The sequence below is a fragment of the Dendropsophus ebraccatus genome, chromosome 9 (assembly GCF_027789765.1).
Source record: "Dendropsophus ebraccatus isolate aDenEbr1 chromosome 9, aDenEbr1.pat, whole genome shotgun sequence".
Classification (NCBI taxonomy): Eukaryota; Metazoa; Chordata; class Amphibia; order Anura; family Hylidae; genus Dendropsophus; species Dendropsophus ebraccatus.
In genome coordinates, this window is record NC_091462.1 from 111,735,654 (window position 1) to 111,760,432 (window position 24,779).

Consider the following 24,779-nt stretch of genomic DNA (forward strand, 5'->3'; position numbering starts at 1 on the left):
ATCCCACTCCATGTTGTGGAAACTGAACATCTGAGGCTAGAGAACAGCAGGTCCCTTTCTCAAGTGTGGTCCTGGTGTGGGTAGCAGCTGGTCCTAAGAACCAAAAGGGGCTATTGGTACAGAAGAGATCGGGCAGACAAGCATAATCTAAGAAACAGGCATGGGTTAGTATAGATGGAATCAGCTTCAGGAACGCAAGGAACCAACAACACTCAGGCAAGAGAAAAAGGTGGAGCAACTTTAGAAAGGATCAGGAAGAACAGAATAGGTGGCCAAGAATAGGAGGAGACATATTGTCTGTTTAAATCCAGGAAAGCGGGCAAGCATGCACCCTAGTGGAAAGGGGTGGAATTACAGCAATGGCTGGAAGCTCTAAGCAAAAGCCGGGAGAAAAAAGGATGCCGATGGATGCCCACCATCATGGACTGTGCAGGAGAAAAGGAAGCCAGACAGAAGCAGGATGCCGACCCACCAGGGAGGAGGAACAGGACACTGCCCAGAGAAGAGCCAGGACTGAACCGGTGGTAGGACTTAGACCTGGCGGGTTTACATTCTGCTTCCCATCAATTATCTAATTTCCCACTTTAGTCCTGTGTCCTCTGCTGTATAATGGTGCGTTTACACAGGCAGATTTATCTGACAGATTTTGGAAGCCAAAACCAGGAATGGATTTGAAAAGAGGAGAAATCTCAGTCTTCCCTTTATGACCCGTTCCCTGTTTATGGTCTGTGCCTGGCTTTGGCTTCAAAAATCTGTCAGATAAATCTGCCTGTGTAAACACACTATAAGTCTGTGATTGTAGGTTATCATGTTACACCATGGCTGCTAAGACAACTAATTGGTATCCGGGACTCCATCATTGGGGGGGGGGGGCAAACGGACCATGAATATTACTGACTGGCAGCCTCTAACAAGCCCTCACACAGCTCCACAGACCGAAATAGGAAAGTTATCGGGGTCAGAAAATGCAAATGCAAAGTTTTGTTTTTTGTTTTTATTTAGTTGGAAAACATAACAAAAACTTTAATTTTATTACTATTATTACTTTAATTGTATTAACACAAAGATTCCAGAAAACAAACCCCCAGAAAAAAAGTCAGAAATGTACACAGTGACCCCACCAGCAGAATAGTGAGTGCAGCTCTGGGGTATAATACAGGATGTAACTCAGGATCAGTAATGTAATGTATGTACACAGTGACCCCACCAGCAGAACAGTGAGTGCAGCTCTGGGGTATAATACAGGATGTAACACTCAGAAAACGATCATTTGCAGATCAGCGCATATATTGTAGAAAAACGTTTTCTTCATTAGCTGGTGACCTGGCTCCTGTACCTGCAGAGAGATGAGAAACCATCAGTTTCAAGTTCAGCAGCACATTTTAGGGTTAGTGAGCGAGACATCATGTCATACAGTCCTAATCTGTCATTTCCTAGGTCCCCTATTATAAGCAGAATGAGATAATGGGACAGATGGGAAATAGAAAAGTTCAAAGGAGAAAATCCATATAATACAGGTCTATACATTACTATATAGAGGAGGAATTGCCCGCACCTCCTTGTATCTCTGAGGAGCTGTCACTCATCCTGGAGTCCCACCTTCTGTACCCCCCCACCCCTAACAGTCTCCTGAGCCCCTCTAAGAGCCCTTATACACAGGCCGCTTATGGACAAGGATTGTTCCTGGGATAATCGGCTCCTGTATAAGGGTCAGAGTTCACCCGGCGAGATGATTTGATCTTCTGTGCGGTCGTACAATCACAGTTATCTTTGCTGTTCCAGTCTCTACTTCCTATGTAATTCACAGTATTGCTTGTATAGAGCCTTGTTCACACTGACCTCCTGAGTAAAGCTCACTGTCAGAACGTGCAAGGGGTGGCCTGTAATAAAAGAGAAGAAGGGTTATAATCACAGAAGACATAGCTGCTTATCAATCCACAAGGCCTGTACACTACGAGACAATCCCTATTATCCACCCACAACCCCAAGCTTGTTTTGTCTGTGAGGCAACTGACTGCAGCAGTAGCCCACCCCCACTATCCTCTGTGTCCCTATACACCTTACACTTATGCTTGTTTGACCAGTACAGTATTGTAGTATAGGGCTGTCTCCATACTCCACCAACATCATCTGTGGGGATCAGGATCGGGCGTGAACCAGAACCCTTTTATTTCTGAGAGAGAAGCCGCTGCCAGAGCCGTCTGGCTGCAGCTTACCCCTCCCCATAGAGAACACAGTTGAGGTGCATGAGCAGATGATGGGAGGAGTAGTACTGTGTATATGTGGCGGCAGCAGCACCGAGCAGGGAGGGAGGGGGGAAGTAGATGCACCTCTCTCCCTCCCTGCTCGGTGCCCTCCAAACGTACTGGTTAAATACATTTATGGATTACTTTGGGGAGCAAGGACACTTGCTCCCCAAAGTATTCCATAAATGTATTAAATCAAAAACATACTGTATATTACACTTACATACACATCCATTGTAATTCCAATGGAGTGTCCAGCAGGGGCGCACTACATATAGAAGTCAATGGTACTCATTTACTTCTATATATAGTGCGCCCCTGCTGGACACTCCATTGTAATTACACCCCCGGTTCGTGACGTCACGGTTTTTTAGAGAATCTGAAGTCTCCATGATCTACTAAATTAAGGGAAATAGCAGTATATGTGCATTTCCATAATTAATGTACATTAGAAATTTGTCTAACTTTCCATAAGTAATAACATATTAAAAATAGTTTTGGCCGGACTCCTTTAAACAAGTGGTGGATGAAGTATGCAGTTTCCCCACTAGGTGTCAGTATTTCTTATGTATGTATATGTATTACTATTGCACAGCTTAGAGGGGTTATCCAGCGAAAAAAAATTTCTTTCAAATCAACTGGTTTCAGAAAGTTATATAGATTTGTAATTTGCTTCTATTTAATAATCTCCAGTCTTCCCATACTTGTAAACTGTTGTATATCCTGCAGGAAATGTTGTTTATTTACATTCAGACACACCGCTCTCTGCTGACATCTCTGGCCGAGACAGGAACTGTCCAGAGCAGCAGCAAATCCCCATGGAAAACCTCTCCTGCAGGACATACAGTAGCTATAAGTATGGGAAGACCTGAGATTTTTAAATAAAAGTAAATTACAAATCTATATAACTTTCTGACACCACTTGATTTGAAAGGAATTTTTTTTTCCGCTGGACAACCCCTTTAATAGGTTCCCTATTATCAGTGTGTGTATAACTGATGGACCGAGCAAAAAATAAATAAATAAATGCATGGATCAAAAATGGCATCTGTAGTCTTGTCTACCTGGGTTGTATCTCTTCGCGGGCCTGGAGGTCTGGATTAAACAGGCTCCTAACACTAGTAGCCAGTCTTCTCATAATCCCCATCAGACCAGTAGCGTCCTAGAAAATGGTACAAGGCATCATTAGGATATCCTGCCCCGGAATAGTCTACAAGTAGGGGTGGCAGGAACAATGACACTTACGAGGGGGGTGGGGGCAGAAACAATGACAGTTAGGGGGGGGCGGGATCAATTACGTTTATGGGGTAGGAACAATGACACTTACAGGGGAGACAGGAACAATGACACTTATGGGGGGGCGGGAACAATGACACTTACAGGGGAGACAGGAACAATGACACTTATGGGGGGGCGGGAACAATGATACTTATGGGGGGGCGGAAACAATGACACTTACAGGGCGGGAACAATGACACTTACGGGGGGCGGGAACAATGACACTTACAGGGGGACAATGACACTTACGGGGGGCGGGAACAATGACACTTACGGGGGGACAATGACACTTACGGGGGGACAATGACACTTACGGGGCGGGCGGAATCAATTACATTTATGGGGTAGGAACAATGACACTTACAGGGGGGCGGGAACAATGACACTTACAGGGGGGCGGGAACAATGACACCTACAAGGGGGGTGGGGGGGCAACAATGACAGTTACGGGGGGGTGGAATCAATGACATTTTCGGGACAGGGGGGCAGGGGGGACACTTACAGGGGGGCAGGAACAATGACACGGGGGGCAGGAACAATGACAGGGGGCGGGGACAATGACATGGGGGGCAGGCACAATGACATTTACAGGGGGCAGGGACAATGACATGGGGGGCGGGAACAATGACATTTACAGGGGGGGGAACAATGACATGGGGGGCAGGAAGAGAGCTACTTACAGGGGGCGGGAACAATGACATGGGGGGGCGGGAACAATGACACAGTGGGGTGGAGATGTGTCACAGCCTCAGAGTTATGCCGGGCTAGAGTAGAAGAACCTTGTTCGGCGCTGAACGGTACTTAGTTCAAACAGGTATATTGAAGAGATTATTTATTGTCTCAGAAACAACGCGTTTCGAGGTGTAGTACCTCTTTATCAAGTTAAAAGATACATAGGGGGGTGGGAAAAATGACACTGGTGAGGGGGCAAGAACAATCACATGGGGGGCGGGAACAATGACACTTATGGGGGGGCGGAAACAATGACACTTATGGGGGGGCGGGAACAATGACACTTACAGGGTGGGAACAATGACACTTACGGGGGGCGGGAACAATGACACTTACGGGGGGACAATGACACTTACGGGGGGGCGGAATCAATTACATTTATGGGGTAGGTACAATGACACTTACAGGGGGGCGGGAACAATGACACTTACGGGGGCGGGAACAATGACACCTACAAGGGGGGTGGGGGGGCAACAATGACAGTTACGGGGGGGTGGAATCAATGACATTTTCGGGACAGGGGGGACACTTACAGGGGGGCAGGAACAATGACACGGGGGGCAGGAACAATGACACAGGGGGCGGGGACAATGACATGGGGGCAGGAAGAGAGCTACTTACAGGGGGCGGGAACAATGACATGGGGGGGCGGGAACAATGACACAGGGGGGGTGGAGATGTGTCACAGCCTCAGAGTTATGCCGGGCTAGAGTAGAAGAACCTTGTTCGGCGCTGAACGGTACTTAGTTCAAACAGGTATATTGAAGAGATTATTTATTGTCTCAGAAACAACGCGTTTCGAGGTGTAGTACCTCTTTATCAAGTTAAAAGATACATAGGGGGGTGGGAAAAATGACACTGGTGAGGGGGCAGGAACAATCACACGGGGGGGCGGGAACAATGACACTTATGGGGGGGCAGGAACAATGACACTTATGGGGGGGCAGAAACAATGACACCTACACAGGGGGCAGGAACAATGACACTTACGGGGGGCAGGAACAATGACACAGGGGGGTTGGTGTTGGTTTTCAGTGGATGACAGCCAGTCTGCACAACAACTTGTTCCTTCATATCTCTCACCAATGGGACTTCTTCTTGCAATAAAGAATCTATTAAAGGTCTTGAAAGTATAATTAATGGTATCAATGGTGATGGCACTGGTCCTGAGGGTGATGGTATGGGTGGCACTGGTCCTGAGGGTGATGGTATGGGTGGCACTGGTCCTGAGGGTGATGGTATAGATAGAAATGATGTTGAGGATGATGGCACTGGTCCTGGCTCTTCAGACTGTGATGTTTTCCGTCTTGTAGATCTTCTAAACATCCGAGCACATGGTGACCGCCTGTCCTGTGGAGGACTGGACCCATCATCCTCTGTGTGCCGCAGTCCTGTGCAAACAATGACAAAGAAAGACAAGACAAAAACACATCAACAACTAAGCCGACTGTAGCACACATGATGGGATTGTGGTGTTGCCCTCTAGGCAGACCGCTACTATTGTACTCGGCCAGTGGTGGTGGTTGTCGTGACACCAGTGCTAGTTCAGCACACAGGTGTGGTCTTGGTACCTGCTTTGAAAATGGCCGGTTTAAGCGGTTCCCCAATGGTCGGTGACCTGCCGGATGTGATGGTCCCTTGGGCTCCTGTCACAATGGTCCAGAGTGGGGAGATAACCCACCCGGACTGTCAGTACCGCCACCCACAGAAAGGGAAGAGTGACCAAAGGTCTATAGCTGATGTGTATAGGTGCTGGTGCAATAATGACTGAATCCCAGTAGAATAAATATAATGACTTTACTGAACAGTCTTTTAGGATACAGACTGCCCTGCAGTGTCAGGATACCCGTCCTACCAGGGTGACAAAAGCCCCAGTCCTGGTTACCTTGGAGTAGCTAAGTGTACGAAGTTATCCGCGCGAGATAGAGTTTGTAGACCTTCGTTACGGTACCTTTGCTCTATCTGGTCAGTTCCTCTGTAGCTGGGATACCGCCCTGCACCGAGAGAGGTTCACGTTGTGGGCTGGGATAATCCCAGACTTATCCTCCTTTTGGAGTCTAACACTGCATGGGGTAGATAGTTCGACTTTAAGAACTAAGAGTCTCTGGTTGCTCCATACATGTGTGTCCTTACTCCACTTACACTCTAGACCACACTGGCTGGACTGTCCCGGACAGGGGTCCTGGCAGAGCCAAGCCCTGGCTAACTTCAGCAGGGATGCCTCCTCGGTGTGTGTCCTCCTCCCCAGAGAAGCAGAAGGAAACTGACGCTACTTTTCTTCCCACCAAATGACTACTTCCTACAAGGGTATGTAAGAGCCCCTGTGAGTGGTGAAGAAAGTGTGCAGAGAAAGAAGCATAGAGATAGGTAGAAGAGGAAGGAGTATCTCCATTGGACCACAAGATCACATAATACAAAAACAGTAACCCTGTGTTCACTACAGCTGTGCATATATACAGGTTCTCATATGAAATACTGACATCTGGTGGTAAAACAAAAAAATACCTTCATCACCACCTTACTTTTGAGTGGAGGGCTTTTGCGACAGGTGTAATACAAGGAACACCTGTGGTGGGATACCACAGGATTAGATAAATAAGGTCAGCAGATGGTATCACACATGATGGGATTAGATACATAAGGTCATCAGATGGTATCACACATGATGGGATTAGATATATCAGGTCAGCAGATGGTATCGCACAGGATTTTCTCACCTGTGTTACTGCAGATCCAGGACAGAACCAGCACGGACAGCAGTAGCAGCATGAGGATGATTGGGATAGTAGTGGACAGACTTATGAAGGAGGCATACGACCATTGTAGAGAATCTGAGAACAGAATGAGTGTCAGCTCTTGAGGTAAAATGGTAACATTGTGTCATATACAGAAAACAAGCCTGATCCTGTCCATTGCCACAAATGCAGAAGTCGTCGCAGTGTATCAGCTCTCTCCCATAGTGCAGCTGTGTCAGCATTAGTGTTCAATGGGACCAGTTACAGAAAGTGCAGACCTCTCTGTGCTCCCCCTGATGCCTACATTATGTCTTACATCTCCAGTGCAAGAACCTGCAAACACGTACGGCACGCGCATTGTGTTATCGCCATCTAACGGCCAAATGTGGTACTGCATACTTTTTGGGTTACATCCACTATTCTCCAGAGGCAACTGGGACAAGTTTCCCAGGACTGGATCCATCTTTTCCCAGCACCCGGGGAGGAGCGGCACAAAGTGGAGCAGACTTCAAAGCCCATAGACTGATGATGAGAATGCGATTTGCTTCATTCCTACTGTAGATTCGCTCATCTCTAGTCTTTATTGTGAATATATGTAAGGAACGCAGGTATAAAACCAATAAACCCTAAACCTCTTCACATCACTATGGATTGTGCTATAACAGGGTCCTCTCTCCCTATGTAAGCCCTCGGGGGCAGGGTCCTCTCTCCCTATGTAATCCCTCGGGGGCAGGGTCCTCTCTCCCTATGTAACCCCTCGGGGGCAGGGTCCTCTCTCCCTATGTAAGCCCTCGCGGGCAGGGTCCTCTCTCCCTATGTAAGCCCTCGCGGGCAGGGTCCTCTCTCCCTATGTAAGCTCTCGGGGTCAGGGTCCTCTCTCCCTATGGAAGCCCTCATGGGCAGGGTCCTCTCTCCCTATGGAAGCCCTCGCAGCCATGGTCCTCTCTCTCTATGTAACCCCTCGCAGGCAGGGTCCTCTATCCCTATGTAACCCCTCGGGGGCAGGGTCCTCTCTCCTTATGTAAGCCCTGGGGGGCAGGGTCCTCTCTCCCTATGTAAGCCCTCGGGGGCAGGGTCCTCTCTCCCTATGTAAGCCCTCGTGGGCAGGATCCTCTCTCCCTATGTAAGCCCCGCGGGCAGGGTCCTCTCTCCCTATATAAGCCCTCGGGGGCAGGCTCCTCTCTCCCTATGTAAGCCCTCGGGGGCAGGGTCCTCTCTCCCTATGTAAGCCCTCGCGGGCAGGGTCCTGTCTCCCTATGTAAGCCCTGGGGGGCAGGGTCCTGTCTCCCTATGTAAGCCCTCGTGGGCAGGATCCTCTCTCCCTATGTAAGCCCTGGCGGGCAGGGTCCTGTCTCCCTATGTAAGCCCTGGGGGGCAGGGTCCTCTCTCCCTATGTAAGCCCTCGTGGGCAGGCTCCTCTCGCCCTATGTAAGCCCTCGGGGGCAGGGTCCTCTCTCCCTATGTAAGCCCTCGTGGGCAGGATCCTCTCTCCCTATGTAAGCCCTGGCGGGAAGGGTCCTCTCTCCCTATGTAAGCCCTGGCGGGCAGGGTCCTCTCTCCCTATGTAAGCCCCGCGGGCAGGGTCCTCTCTCCCTATGTAGAACACTCATCACTCATCAGAACATAGGACTCATACCGTCATAAGTCACGTATTGCTTTGTGTATGTTTAGGTTTAACATGAGCCCATCCTCTTACAAGCAGCCATCCCACCTAAGTCCAGGCCTGACTAACTCCTAGCTTATTACTAGACTGGCTTCCCGAATACAACCCTATCAGATTTCCTTTTTAGTCACCTTGAAGTTTCAGATTGAAGGTTTCCTGGAGAGGATACGGCAGGGAGTGGTGAGTGACCCTACAGGTATACGTCTCCTTCCAGTTGTCATCAGTGGGAATGATGACCGCTGTGCTGTTCACACTGTAGGTGCCATCCTCCTGTCTCTGAGGCGTGTATGTTACATACGTGTCTATGACCTCAGACCCTCGGAGCCATGTGATGGTGATGTCGGAGGGGTAGAATCTGGTGATGGAGCAATGCAACATATTCTCTTCATCCTTTATCACAGGTTTGGTTATGACTTTCACTATAGGAGGAGCTAAAATGAGAGAAGAAAATCAGAAGTTTCAGATTCATAAACTTATCCCTCGAGATTCTGAAGCCTTAAAGGGGTTGTCCAGGGAATGAAAACCATAAAGGGGTCGGGATGCCTTAAGATGCAGAAAAAGAATACTCACCTGTCCAATTCTGATGGTGCCCACCACTTCCTGTGACACCCACACAGTCACTGACCGCAGCCAATGAGAGCCAATCTCGAGATGTCACCAGGAAGTGGTGAGCATCTTGGCTTTAGAACAAGTCAGGCAGATTTATTACTCTTTTGATGTCCCTTTTTCTGTCCCTGGATAACCCTTTAAGAACAGTCCACCACAAAAAAAAGTCCTGAACTTATTCTCTCTTGTAAGTTGTCAAAACCCATTCATTCATTTATTTTACAATGTTTTGAGAAAGCTTAGTGACAACCAATTCTCCAGCAATTTAATTCTCACAAGGGTTGTCACCCAGTTTTCTGTCAAATCCGGCTCGTACTCAATTACTGTTTAAGGAAATGTAAAAGACAGCTTCTTACCTTGAATTTCTAGCGCAATCTCCTTTGTCTTGGAGTCAGGGCTGTATATGACCACACACTTATATACTCCCTGGTCTGAAACCTTCACTTTCGGTATAATCAGAGATGCATCCCCCATAAGAGCGGCCTGAAGGTCTATGGACAGCCCCGGACGGGACACATTCAGTGTATTGTCATAAATTAGAACTTGCTTGTCCATGAACAACCATTTTATGGCCAGAAATTTTGCGTCCAGAGGTACCCGGCTCACCGTAAAGGTGCATCCGAGGACGACATCAGATCCTATTAGAGCCAGGTGAGTACTGGGACCGGATAAGTCAAATGTTCCTACAATTGGAGATCAAAACCTGTGTCATGGCATGAATATGCAGATATTTTGCGGCTAATATACTTATAACCTCCCATCCACCCATCTTTCAGGCTCCCGATATTCCTAGATTTAGGGTACCGCAATGGGGTAAACAATGGGGCTGATAACATAGAAGAGAATTATAATAGCCATGGGCCATGCATACGAGCATTGTGGATTGATGACCTGTATCCTGTGTATCTAAAGTGCTGTTAAAAACAGTTCCCAGAATGCCTTGAGTACAGAGGATCCAAAGGGGACTGCAATGGGTTAAACAACAATGCTGTTATAGTAGAAAAAAAGCTAGAACTGACCTTCTGCAGTCGTGGTTCAGGATCTCTCCCTGTGCACAGTGTCCACTCACCTGTGGTCCGGTCGATGAACCATATAAGCAGCGCCAGGCAAATACAACTGTTGAATTTCATGTTAGGAAGCGTAAATGTATCCCACATCCTTATCCCAACATTCTCTAGATCGATCCTTGTCCAGTATCCTTAAAAAATGGCAATGTATTGGCAACTGGTTAATAAACCAGTCTCATGGGACTTTCTTATGCAAATGACATAATGATAGACGGAATGTGCTGGACTGTTCTAGAAACACCCATGAAAAGTACCTTACAGTAATTCTCCTATAGGAAATGAATGGACACAGATAGGAGTATCAAGGAACTCCCAGCATTCATATGTTTTTTTCATGAATATGTAAGAAGAGCCAATGTGGAAGAAGACCTATTATTTCATTTCAGCTCATATAGCACCAGAGCATCAGTAAGCCCCACAATGCATCTATAGTAGTGTATTGTATATATCATCAGAGCAGTTCAGTGCACTTTAACCAGCACTATGTCATGGCATAGCAGAGAGGAGTATATAATGTGTGGCTAGAGCATACATACCAACTTTAGCGGAGGGCAAAGAAGGACAGACACGCCACAAACCACTCCCAAAGATGCCCCCTAACCACACCCAAACACTTCTCTCACAATCATAGGGCAGTGCTCTCCTTTGGTTGCCCCTCTTCTGGCCTCCGGTGTCCATGGTTACAATCGGGGAGAATTCTCTCTCAGTTGCCCTATAGATGCTGTGTTTGTGCTGACCGCAACATTTATAGAGTTAACTGTCAGCACCAGAGCAGGCCCAAATTATCACTAACAGCTGTGACCAACCACAACGACACAGGCACAGCTTCTCTGTGCTTGTGGCTTCCAGAGAACAATAATTAATGTTGCTGCAGCATCGGGCATGGACTGCAGCGACGTTGACTAACACAGGGCAGCAGCAGCGGAGGGGGGTATTGCAGGATACAGGGTGATGTTCCGGGTCTGAATCCGGGATGGTTGGGAGGTATGTGCTAGAGATGTCAAGGAAAGGAGGATGCACTACGTGTGCACTACTGGGAATCCGCACAGTACAATCATACAGATCATAGACTCCTCTTGTAGATGATGGTCTAAGCAGATCTCTACAAATCACAGACGTCCTGTTCGGTACCTTTAGTGCTATAGAGCAGCACACAGTTCGACAAACACCGCCCTCCTAGTTCAGGCCGCTCCGTGCCTCCAAGTCTTTCTTCTCCGGTCTTCACTCTCAAGAGTAGCGTCATCCTTTTTATCCACTGTCATGTGGTCACGCGGCAGCACTCCCACACCAACTCACCACAGTGCCATTGCTGCGCCCTTTATTCTCTCTCAGAGCCAAATTACCAGAAGGAAAAATAACAAAGAACTGAAACCAGTTGGATGGGAAAGACTTTTTTCACACATTTTAGGCTGTAGAATGTGTATGGCGAGGTGATTTTTGAAAGTCTTAAAAAAAAAAAAAAAGTTCTTCTCCTGGATCCATAAAGGAGACAAGACACAGGAGGCAAATGGGCTGCAGGAACTGATGGCTGCACTACAAATGGAAGACCACCAGCAGGCTGTATCCTTAACCAATGTTAAACTGGGGATTCGCCATCAATACAAGATAGACGTTGAGCATTAACCTTGACTTTACATCAAATACATCGAGTGACCATTTTCCCCGAGAAGGAAGAGGAAACAGTAACAGTGGTCCCACAGGTACAGACTAGGTTTGATAAAGAGAGCGACCCAACGACAAGGATAGAGGAAGTGAACGAATGTGCTACTAGAGCTGGACAAAGAGGCCCCCGGGTTACACGGGCCCCCAAAGATGAACTACCAACAGTCTGCTGGTGATCAAGATCTGCAGAGCGGAGATGCTGGATGTGCCACCAGGAAGGTCAACAAGCCGGAGACTGTCCACGCCTATGACTAAAGGGCGAAATAGCGTCAATGGACTTAGTAGGGCCCGGACTTCTCCTTTAAAGAGAAAGGGGGGTTGTGGTGGAGGACGGTGTGACCCCTGATGTACGGTAATCTTGGCCATAACCGTACTGCAGGAACTAAGACCCAAGTACTGGAAAGAGAATGTGAATCAGAAACCTGCCCAGGCAGCTCTACAGAAGAGGTTTACATAGTGTGGAGTACCGGATGCCATTACGATCCTGGGAGCAGTTTTGTAGATGTCTGTCACAGTAGGGTCCACCAAACAGCGGCATGACTGCCAACCCTGTGACCAACAGATTGTCAGAGTGCGGGAATGGCTACTGGCAAATCAACAACCCACGAAGGAGAGGAGGGAGGCCCTGAGCTCAGAGGGTACGAGGCTGTGACTGCGATAAAAGAAGACTTTTATTAAAAGGTCCAATTCCCTACGGATATCTAACCCACTTGGCAAGTCATGGATTCTGCTGACAAAGTGTATCTGCCTGTTTCTGCAACTCTGTATCTGGTATGGGCCTGATAGATTCCCTTTAAGATGGGGAGTCTGAGTGTAATGCTGTAAGATTACCTCCAGGCCAGCAGAGGGAGATGCCCCCTAAGCATACCTGGAGGGAGGCAGGAAACTGGTCCTAGTAGTTACAGGACAATGGTAATAGTAGTTATATTCTTTTACATAGGGGACAGTATTATAGTAGTTGTATTCTTGCATATAGAGGCAGTATTATAGTAGTTATATCTTCATACATAGTGGAAAGTATAATATTAGTTATTGTATTCTCTGCCTCTCATAGTAGCTTAGCTTTACCAAGTTCCTTTTACTTCTCCTCTATCCGCAGGAGATAATGGGGGTCCGACCTCTGGGCCTCCCACAGATCTCTTAAAGGGAACCTGTCACCCCCTGTGCCGGGGTGACAGGCTCCCGACCCCCCGTTAGAGCCCCCTATACTTACCTAATCCCGCCGGGTCCCGCTTCTGGAGGTGGTCGGGTGATGAAGATCTCAGCCGCTGCAGCCCGGCGCGCGCGCTGAGAGATGAGTCCAACGCTCATAGAGAATGACAGGAGAGTCCAGCGCTCCGTCATTCTCTATGGGTGTTGGACTCATCTCTCAGCGCGCGCCGGGCTGCAGTGGCTGAGATCTTCATCACCCAACCACCTCCAGAAGCGGGACCCGGCGGGATTAGGTAAGTATAGGGGACTCTAACGGAGGTCGGGAGCCTGTCACCCTGGCACGGGGGGTGACAGGTTCCCTTTAAACCGGTGCCCCGACTCCTTAGTTTCAAATGGAGCCGCAGGTTTCCGCAGCTCTATTCCTTCACTAGGGAGATAACCGAGCACTACTTTAAATGAAGTGAAGTAGTCACACTTATATCTACACATACATATTTATTTACAAGTCAGAACATATGAAAGTCACAGTAGTATTCTGTATCTGGTGATACGTCATTCATACTGGTTTTCTCGCAGCATAGTTACAGCACGGCTATACAGTCTATGAAGTCGTAAGAAACCTGTGGGATTGGGATTCTGCTCATCCTCAGCCCCATCCTGGGGCTCCGGGATCATGTACTCCGTCCACTGCTTGTAAACCATTCCGTGCAAAACCAGCAGGACGACGATGAAGACCCCCAAAGGAAAGCAGGCGATCACTGTGTCGCACATCGTGGCTGAAAACACAACAAAAACTAAAATGATTATCCTCTTCATTAAATCCCGGCACACAGGAAAATAGAGGAAATACCCAGCAAACCAACAGAAAGCTGCTGCTATGTTGTTACCTGCACCGTTGTGTTTTGTCTTCTTTAGGGACCGCAACTTTTATATAAAACTGAAACTCAAAGTGTATCTGTCATTTAAATGTCGCTTTTCAGAAATCAATAAGCGTGAATAGTCTGAGCGATTTTAAGAAACTCTGTAATAGGTTTTATTAAGCAAAAAAGTTTCCTTCTATACTCATAAGGCTTTACCCCCCCCCCCCCCCCCCCAACTTCAAAAGAAGCAAGATTTCTATGTCAATTATGCTCTATGGAGAGGGGAGGGGTCGAGGGGGATGAATGAGCACAGAGAGGAGAAAAGACAGCCCTGCACAGCATCTTGCAATTGTCTCTCACCAAAATCCCAGACCAACACTGAGTTTTCTGTCCTATGAATGCACCGTTTTATCTGTGCAGACAGCCTCCAAACACCATGGCTGCCTCCATGCTCTTCCTGCTCACACATCCCCCTCGGCCCCTCCTTCCTCCATAGGTTATAATGGACTCGGTTTTTACTTTGCTCCTATGTAACAAAGACGACTTTGGCTGATAATGAACAAAAATAAAGTGAGTTGGGGGGGGGGGGGGGGTAGGAAAACAGCTTTTTGAGTACAGAAAGAGGCTTTTCAGCCTAATAAAAGCTATTACAGTCTCTTAACTTAAAGAGTCACTGTCGCATTTATTTATTTATTTTTTTCAAAAATCAATAGTCCAGACTATTTTAAGAAGCTTTGTAATTGGGTTTATTAGCCAAATCTGCCATTATCTGCATTTAAAAAGCCTTTTTCCAGCCCATCCCCCCCATCCTTCCTCTTTTCCATCCACTATAAAAAAAAAAACAGGAAATTGTGACTTGTTGCATCAGACACAACCCTGTCTGGTCTAGGGAGAGGGGAGGAGGAAGGAGGGAGATAGCCACAGCAGAAAGCAGATAACAGAGGATTACAGGCACGGAGCTGGGTGACAGCTGTAATCAGAGCTCAGAGAGGTCAGTGGTGACTGTCACAGGAGATAGAGGGTGATGGATTTGTAGATTAACTCTTTGCTGTCCTGTTTTGGTCTTTTATTTAGCTCTCTCTATAGGAGAACAATGAAGACGGGGGGGGGATTCAAACTGCTTTTTCATGATAAAAATGCATTCGGCTAATAAACCCAATTACAAAGTTTCTTAAAATCGCCTGGACTATTGATTTCTGCAAAAGAAAATTTCACAACAGTGACACTTTAAATTTGCTTTTACTATTGATTTCTGGAAAAAAAAACTAATTAAATGACAGCTACACTTTAACTTTTCCTTGTGCCTCATGTGCTGTACTGTTCTGACACATGGGATACCAGTAGTTTTGTTCTTCCACCTCACTAGGCCATGTTCTGCGGACGCCCTGGTTATAACCAGCTGCCCAGGAAAGAACCCATAACTCCGACCCTGTAATACTTTGTGTGACCTTCAGAAATATCCCTGACGTGTACATGCTGTTAGTTATTCTAATGTAATGCATGTATCTTCTGTGGGTTGTTGCATAATAATAGAAGATGCCAAGGGAAATGCTGCTTATAAGATTCTTCCCATCTGCAATAGTTATTCCTCATACACAATATAGGAGATAACACTCTGATGGAAAATGGAGAATGGTGTTGGTTTAGCACAGGGACTCATGTGAACCAGGGGACCTGCATGTGGTACATGAGGCAATATGGTTTGATCAAATTATATACCAATATCCTGGCGTTGGTTTTTAAATTTAGCCGAGAGGCATTAGTATCAGCCATAGGTACTATAATACTGCTCCTATATACAGGAATATAACTACTATAATGCTTCAGGAAGATACAGGTGTCGGCACTGTCTGAACACTGCTCAATCAGTAGCTGTGCGCTGGAGTCGGATAAAGGGCTAATAAACTGCACTGGTGAGTAGCCGTGGTGCTCGAACAGAGACAAGGGCAGTAGACTTGACAAAGCGCTGAGGCGCGAAACAGTTGTCTGCTACACGCTCCCTCCCTGTGATGTCTGAATAAACACACAAAGAGATCACTTCATCCGGTGAGTGCTTGGACTTATTTTGTATTTTATACACCATAACTACTATAATACTGCTTCTATATACAGGAATATAATTACTATAATACTGCTCCTATATACAGGAATATAACTACTATAATACTGCCCCCTATATACAGGAATATAACTACTATAATACTGCCCCTATATACAGGAATATAACTTCTATAATACTGCCCCTATATACAGGAATATAACTACTATAATACTGCTCCTATATACAGGAATATAACTTCTATAATACTGCTCCTATATACAAGAATATAACTACTATAATACTGCTCCTATATACAAGAATATAACTACTATAATACTGCCCCTATATACAGGGATATAACTACTATAATACTGCTCCTATGTACAGGAATATAACTACTATAATACTGCTCCTATATACAAGAATATAACTACTATAATCTCTAAAGCAGAATGCGGTCGGCACCACTGACGCTGTGATAGCAGGAGGATATGCAGTGACACATAAATTCCAACGGGGTGCTCCGTACAACAGAAGAATGTGCAATGTAAACAGTGAAGACAGAGGTCCGGGCACTCACCGATCTTCAGGAATCTTTATTCAGGCACAGTATACATAAGGGAAGGGAGGACAGGTGAAAGTGCGGGCGTACGCTACCCCAGGACAGCTGTTTCCCGGCTGATTGCCGCTTCCTCAAGCTAGGGTATACCCTAGCTTGAGGAAGCGGCAATCAGCCGGGAAACAGCTGTCCTGGGGTAGCGTGCGCCCGCACCTCCACCTGTCCTCCCTTCCCCGCTGAACATAGTGCCTGAATAAAGGAATCCTACGTTGCCGGTGAGTGCCCGGATCTGTTTTTTCCATTTGCTATAACTACTATAATACTGCTCCTATATACAAGAATATAACTACTATTATACTGCTCCTATACACAAGAATATAACTACTATAATACTGCCCCCTATATACAAGAATATAACTACTATAATACTGCCTCCTATATACAAGAATATAACTACTATAATACTGCTCCTATATACAAGAATATAACTACTATTATACTGCTCCTATATACAGGAATATAACTACTACAATACTGCCCCCTATATACAAGAATATAACTACTATAATACTGCTCCTATATACAAGAATATAACTACTATAATACTGCTCCTATACACAAGAATATAACTACTATAATACTGCTCCTATATACAGGGATATAACTACTATAATACTGCTCCTATATACAAGAATATAACTACTATAATACTGCCCCCTATATACAGGAATATAACTACTATAATACTGCTCCTATACACAAGAATATAACTACTATAATACTGCTCCTATATACAGGAATATAACTACTATAATACTGCCTCCTATATACAGGAATATAACTACTATAATACTGCCCCCTATGTATAAGAATATAACTATATAATACTCCCTATGTTACCTTGTACAATGAGGTCTGTGCCGGCTCCTCTACATTCGTCTGCCATTCCGTTTTGCAGGATGGTGACTATGCACACGTATCGCCCCGAGTCCTGTCCTCTCAGGTCTCTCAGCAGTATCCCAGCATCCTTTGCCATCTTGAAGGCCTCGGGGTCCACATGGAATCGAGCCGTGTCTAGTGATCCGTCACTCGGATAGATTCTGTGCTCCACCCCGGTCTCGTCTATCTTTATCCAGGTCAGAGACGGCTTCATCAGGTAGATATTCTGGGACAAGGAGCAGTTCAGCTTCACCGAGGAGCCGCGCTCTACAATCTGAGGACCCGACTGCTCCACCAGCTGCATGGAACAACCTAAACACCACACAATGGAAAGCTACAACACCCAGAATACAATGCAGCAGTATATATCAATACACTCGGGGGATCGGCGATGATCAGGACGGTCATACTGGGGTAAAATCCACCTCAGTGACACACAGTTTCTCTAGGAGAGGGCTCGTGCACTTCCGCTTGCGCCACTCTCCGCTAAAAAGAATTGACAAGTCAATTCTTTGAGCAGAGAGCGGCGGCGTGCGAGCCCTCTCCTAGAGAAACTGTGTGACACTAAGGCAGGCGAGATTCTGCGGCGGGGAGCTCCACCATGGAATTCTGCCTGTTTTACTCAGTGTCAACATACCGTAATAATAAAAAAGTTAAAAATAAAAAGTTCCCGTGTTTTCAACCCACTCTTGGATTTGGTTGAAAAAATACTGAACAAAATACTAGTAATACGAGTAAAATACTGACAGAAATACTAGGTGTGACCACAGCCTAATGCTGCGTTTACACGGAACGATTATCGTTCGAAATTTTCGCAATAACGATCGCATTTGAGCGATAATCGTTCCATGTAAACATAGCAAACGATTAAGCGATGAGTGAAAAATCGTTCATTTTGATCTTTCAACATGTTCTCAAATCTACGTTCATCATTCGCTAAAAATTTGCAGATCGCTTTCAAAGATTCACCCTATGTAATAGATGGGCTTAAGCGATCTTAAAAACGATCGCAATAACGATTTTTCTTACAAATTTTCTTACGATTTTTCTAACAATTTATTCGTCTAAACGCTGATCATTGTAAAAACTAAAATCGTTGCTTCAAAATCGTTAAACGATCGATTGGGCAAATTATCGCTCCGTGTAAACGTAGCATTATGGTTTAACACGTAACAATTATCGTGTGAATTTGTGTGATAACGATCGAATTCGAACGATAATCGTACGTTTAAACGCAGTGAACGATCAAATGATGAACGAGAAATCGTTAATTTTGATCTTACAACATGTTCTCAAATCGCCGTTCGCAAAAAATTTGCAGATCGTTCCGTGTAAACAGTCGTTCTCCTAAGATAGGCTTAAGCGATCGCAAAACGAATTTTCCGTACGATATATCGTTCCGTCTAAACGCTGATCGTTATGAAAAAAAAACGTTACTACGACATGGTTAATCGTACGATCGAGCCAATTATCACCTCGTGTAAACGCAGCATTACTTGGACTAATAATCGACCGGCAGGAGCACTCATTGCTTACAGGAGTAAATGATCGGCTCTCCGCTGATCTCTGTGCTGCTAATCCCCGCTAGTCGGCCGCACATCCTCCCGTGTAATCAGGAACCTGCAGACCAGTAGGATTATATCCTGGGCCACACGAATGACCCGGTGACTCGGCCGGGCTTTGTAAGGCAGTGTTCACACGTTCTGCGATTCCGCACAGCTGTGTCAGTACTGCTACCCATTCAGAGCTCCCCGCATCAGAATGAAGTATAATGCCCTTATCCTACAGTCACATCTCCCCAGCCTGACATGGCTGATAACAGAGAGTAACAGATAGTACTCACCTATCCTACAGTCACCTCTCCTGATAACAGGGAGTAACAGATAGTACTCACCTATCCTACAGTCACCTCTCCTGATAACAGGGAGTAATAGATAGTACTTACCTATCCTACAGTCACTTCTCCCCAGTCTGATAACAGAGAGTAATAGATAGTACTCACCTATCCCACAGTCACCTCTCCTGATAACAGAGAGTAATAGATAGTACTCACCTATCCTACAGTCACCTCCCCCCAGCCTGATAACAGAGAGTAATAGATAGTACTCACCTATCCCACAGTCACCTCTCCTGATAACAGGGAGTAATAGATTGTAGAATAAGTGAGTACTATCTATTACTCCCTGTTATCAGGAGAGGTGACTGTACGATAGGTGAGTACTATCTATTACTCTGTGTTATCAGGCTGGGGGGAGGTGACTGTAGGATAAGTGAGTACTATCTATTACTCTCTGTTATCAGGAAAGGTTACAGTACTCAACTATCCTACAGTCACCTATCCCCAGCCTGATAACAGGGAGTAATAGATAGTAGTCACCTATCCTACAGTCACCTCTCCTGATAACAGAGAGTAATAGATAGTACTCACCTATCCTACAGTCACCTCTCCTGATAACAGGGAGTAATAGATAGTACTTACCTATCCTACAGTCACTTCTCCCCAGCCTGACATGGCTGATAACAGAGAGTAATAGATAGTACTCACCTATCCTACAGTCACCTATCCCCAGCCTGATAACAGGGAGTAATAGATAGTAGTCACCTATCCTACAGTCACCTCTCCTGATAACAGGGAGTAATAGATAGTAGTCACCTATCCTACAGTCACCTCTCCTGATAACAGAGAGTAATAGATAGTACTCACCTATCCTACAGTCACCTCTCCTGATAACAGGGAGTAATAGATAGTACTCACCTATCCTACAGTCACCTCTCCTGATAACAGGGAGTAATAGATAGTACTCACCTATCCTACAGTCACCTCTCCTGATAACAGAGAGTAATAGATAGTACTCACCTATCCTACAGTCACCTCTCCTGATAACAGGGAGTAATAGATAGTACTCACCTATCCTACAGTCACCTCTCCTGATAACAGGGAGTAATAGATAGTACTTACCTATCCTACAGTCACTTCTCCCCAGCCTGACATGGCTGATAACAGGGAGTAATAGATAGTACTCACCTATCCTACAGTCACCTCCCCCCAGCCTGATAACAGGGAGTAATAGATAGTACTCACCTATCCTACAGTCACCTCTCCTGATAACAGGGAGTAATAGATAGTACTTACCTATCCTACAGTCACCTCTCCTGAGCCTTTTTGCACAATTTTAGGAAACATTACTGCAAGGTGTGAACACTCCCATATCTCTGATAACAGCTAGTAAGATTGCATGCACCTACAGTCAGCCCTCTCTGGCTGATAACAGCGAGCAGTATCTGGGGTACAGCACCCACTACCTCTGAGCTCTATGTGTAATGCACAGATGGGGGGGGGGGGGTTGCTCCCAGTCTATACGGTAAAGCTATTCCAGCCTGAAGGGATGACACTGATAGAGTCCCTCGTCTGCTGACATGGCTGATAACAGAGACCAGCAGCTGACACCCCAGCACACCCTGTTACCTCCGGACCCGGGGATGAGCACCGCCAGCAGCTGCAGGATCGCCCACCTCATCATGGAGGATTCACAGCCTGTTCCCCAGCGAGGACAAGACAGAGGACAAGACAGAGGACAAGACAGAGGACAAGACAGAGGACAAGACAGAGGACAAGACAGAGGACAAGACAGAGGACAAGACAGAGGACAAGACAGAGGACAACACCTTCATCTCAGTTCTGCCGAAACCGTCTCCTCACCGGGAACCAGGCGGCAGCTTCCTCCTGACCCTATAAATAACTACAAGAAAACGTCTCCACCAAACCTTATAATACTACAGGGGCAGATCCCGAGACCTTATAATACTACAGGGGCAGATCCCGAGACCTTATAATACTACAGGGGCAGATCCCGAGACCTTATAATACTACAGGGGCAGATCCCGAGACCTTATAATACTACAGGGGCAGATCCCGAGACCTTATAATACTACAGGGGCAGATCCCGAGACCTTATAATACTACAGGGGCGGATCCCGAGACCTTATAATACTACAGGGGCGGATCCCGAGACCTTATAATACTACAGGGGCAGATCACCAAACCTTATAATACTACAGGGGCAGATCCCGAGACCTTATAATACTACAGGGGCGGATCCCGAGACCTTATAATACTACAGGGGCAGATCCCGAGACCTTATAATACTACAGGGGCAGATCACCAAACCTTATAATACTACAGGGGCAGATCCCGAGACCTTATAATACTACAGGGGCAGATCCTGAGACCTTATAATAATACAGGGGCAGATCCCGAGACCTTATAATAATACAGGGGCAGATCCCGAGACCTTATAGTACTACAGGGCCAGACCCCGAGACCTTATAATAATACAGAGGCGGATCCCAAGACCTTACAATACTATAGGGGCAGATTCCGAGATCTTATAATACTACAGGGGCAGATCCCCATACCTTATAATACTACAGTGGCAGATCCCGAGATCTTATAATATATAATACTACAGAGGCAGATCCCGAGACCTTATAATACTACAGAGGCAGATCCCGAGACCTTATAATAATACAGGGGGTAGATCCACAGACCTTATAATTATATAGAGGGCAGACCCGAGACCTTATAATAATACAGGGGCAGATCCCGAGACCTTATAATACTACAGGGGCAGATCATGAGACCTTAAAATAATACAGAGGGCAGATCCCGAGACCTTATAATAATACAGGGGGCAGATTACGAGACCTTATAATAATATAGAGGGCAGATCCCGAGACCTTGTAATAATACAGGGGCAGATCCTGAGACCTTGTAATAGTACAGGGGACAGATCCAGAGACCTTGTAATAATACAGGGGCAGATCCTGAGACCTTGTAATAGTACAGTGGACAGATCCCCAGACTTTATAATAATACAGGAGCAGATCACCAGACCTTATAATAATACAAGGACAGATCCCGAGACCTTATAATAATACAGGGGCAGATCCTGAGACCTAATACTAATACAGGGGCAGATCCCGAGACCTTGTAATAATACAGGGGCAGATCCCGAGACCTTGTAATAATACAGGGGGCAGACCCTGAGCCCTTATAATACTACAGGGGCAGATCCCGAGACCTTGTAATACTACAGGGGCAGATCCCCAGACCTTATAATAATACAGGGGCAGATCCCGAGACCTTGTAATAATACAGGGGCAGATCCTGAGACCTTGTAATAATACAGGGGCAGATCCCGAGACCTTGTAATAATACAGGGGCAGATCCTGAGACCTCATACTAATACAGGGGCAGATCCCGAGACCTTGTAATAATACAAGGGGCAGATCCCGAGACCTTGTAATAATACAGGGGGCAGACCCTGAGCCCTTATAATACTACAGGGGCAGATCCCCAGACCTTATAATAATACAGTGGGCAGATCCACAGACCTTATAATAATACAGGGGGCAGATCATCACACCTTATAATAATACAGGGGGCAGATCACCCCATTATCTTCACAGTCACATACTTGAACAGGTTGGCCTAGTAAAAAGAGCAGAGAAAACATTCCGCGCACACCATGGCTACAGACGGCAGTGGTGAATCAGTGTGAACCACATCTGCTTTTTTGCCCCCGGTCACAGGTTGGGCCCCTGGTTGATCTGTGCAGCGAATAATAGGAAGTCTCCCGGCAGGATGTCGTGTTTGTGACCACAGATTCCACTTCCTGCTTTGTCTCCCACGTGAAGCTCAGCGCCAGCTGCTCCTGCTTCTCACATCACCTGCAGGGCTGCTGCACTTGGGATCAGCCAATCACAGACAGCGATCTTCAATGATCAGGGGGATCAGTAATTTATATAAGAGTCAGGGCTGGGGGAGGGGGAGGTTTAGTAGCTGGGAGGTAAAGATGGTGAAAAGGAGAAGACAGAAGATGGTGAGTGATTGGGGCCGGTGGTCTCTGTGCTTCCACCATAGTGAGGGGCTCCTTAGGATGTCCGTGCGTCCTGATAACCTGCACATTCTCCTCCTCTCAGCCGCACCCTCCTTATCGCAGCATTTCCCTTTTCAGGGCCTGTTCACACTATGGAATTGGTGCAGAAATTCCATGTGGAACCCCCGCCAGCTATCTGTTTGAATGGGAGGGCTTGTGTGCCTCCACTCAGAGAATTTACATGTCAATTCTTTGAGTGGAGAGGCGCAGAGAGCGGAGGTGTGTGAGCCCTCCCATTCACACAGATAGCAGGCAGGATTTGGCGCTGAGTCCGCACGCGGGGGTTCTCCATGGTATTTTGGCTCCGATTCTGTAGTGTGAACGGCCCTTACTATTGTGTAGAAGAGGTCACATGGTGCCTTAGGGTGGGTTCAGACTATGGAATTTGTGCGGATTATATCCGGCGGATTCCGTTGCTCGTACCCGTTCACGGCCGCGCGCTTCTTCGCCCGTGCCATAGGTACCATTCTATGCATGGGTGGATTCCACATTCTGGCGAAAGAATTGACACGTCAATTCTTTCGGCGGAATCAGACGGCCCATAGAATGGTGTCTATGGAGCCGGCAGAAAGGCGTGCGAGCGCGTACTGGCAATGGAATCTGCCAGATTTTATCAATTTTTTTTAATTAAAGGGACTGTCCCGATCAAAGACAGCCAGGGCTGACCTTGGCCCCGCCCTTCTGAGACAGAGGGGGGCGGGTCTTAGCTGTAATCAGTGTGTGGAGTATTTAGCCATGTAGACCCGCCCCTCTGACTCTTCAAGGGACACTCAGGAGGTGGGCGTGTCTAGGAGCATTTGTTATCAGTAATCTACCTGTGTAAAAAGCCCTAAAGGGGTTTTCCAAATAAAACTTGTCCCCTATCCTGTGCGGCTGATTAACGATATATTTAAACAGCTGCACAAAGGATACAGTGTAGTCAGTGTGAACAAGCGCTGATCAGTATTTGCCTCCTCATGTCGGGTTGTGGAAAAGGAACCTTAGGGCCATATTACACGGCACAATGTGAGGAGGAAGCGAGCACCAACCTGTCAGATGAGTGCTCGCTTCCTCCTCCTTCCCCGCTCACTGCTGCCGCTATTACACCTACTCACCTTTAAGTTGCCCTTTAAGTTTCGGCCTAGTGTTCCCCGGCAGTGCTGACTATATTGTCTGATGCAGAAACAAGAGAGACCCCCGGAGGCGGCCATCATGGATGAGGTGGTGATGGTCGGCAATGAGGAACTAATATCGGAGAAACCGCTGACCGACCCGTCTGAGGAGCAAGATGGCGGAAGAGATCCAAAGACTGAGAAAGCCG

General features: G+C 46.6%; 2 protein-coding genes across 5 annotated transcripts; both read right to left on the reverse strand.

Moving 5' to 3' along the window:
• Positions 1–1,046: 1,046 nt before the first annotated feature.
• On the reverse strand, positions 1,047–10,455 carry LOC138800497 (natural cytotoxicity triggering receptor 3 ligand 1-like). 2 transcript variants are annotated; one of them, XM_069982211.1, is made up of 8 exons: positions 10,330–10,455; positions 9,617–9,943; positions 8,786–9,085; positions 6,974–7,087; positions 5,247–5,647; positions 3,311–3,408; positions 1,840–1,880; positions 1,047–1,336 (listed from the first exon to the last, which is right to left on the reverse strand). In XM_069982211.1, the coding sequence occupies exons 1-8, from the start codon at positions 10,415–10,417 to the stop codon at positions 1,278–1,280; spliced, it is 1,428 nt and encodes a 475-aa protein (XP_069838312.1). In that variant the 5' UTR covers positions 10,418–10,455; the 3' UTR covers positions 1,047–1,277. The 2 variants fall into 2 exon arrangements, with proteins under 2 accessions (XP_069838312.1, XP_069838313.1); XM_069982212.1 differs by having other exon boundaries at positions 10,280–10,455.
• A 3,173-nt stretch (positions 10,456–13,628) lies between these two features.
• Positions 13,629–24,779, reverse strand: LOC138800499 (uncharacterized). Of its 3 annotated transcripts, none has more exons than XM_069982217.1 (3): positions 24,574–24,779; positions 17,502–17,852; positions 13,629–13,917 (listed from the first exon to the last, which is right to left on the reverse strand). In XM_069982217.1, the coding sequence occupies exons 2-3, from the start codon at positions 17,842–17,844 to the stop codon at positions 13,694–13,696; spliced, it is 567 nt and encodes a 188-aa protein (XP_069838318.1). In that variant the 5' UTR covers positions 17,845–17,852; positions 24,574–24,779; the 3' UTR covers positions 13,629–13,693. The 3 variants fall into 3 exon arrangements, with proteins under 3 accessions (XP_069838318.1, XP_069838319.1, XP_069838317.1); XM_069982218.1 differs by lacking the exon at positions 24,574–24,779 and adding an exon at positions 21,207–21,257; XM_069982216.1 differs by lacking the exon at positions 24,574–24,779 and adding an exon at positions 21,007–21,161.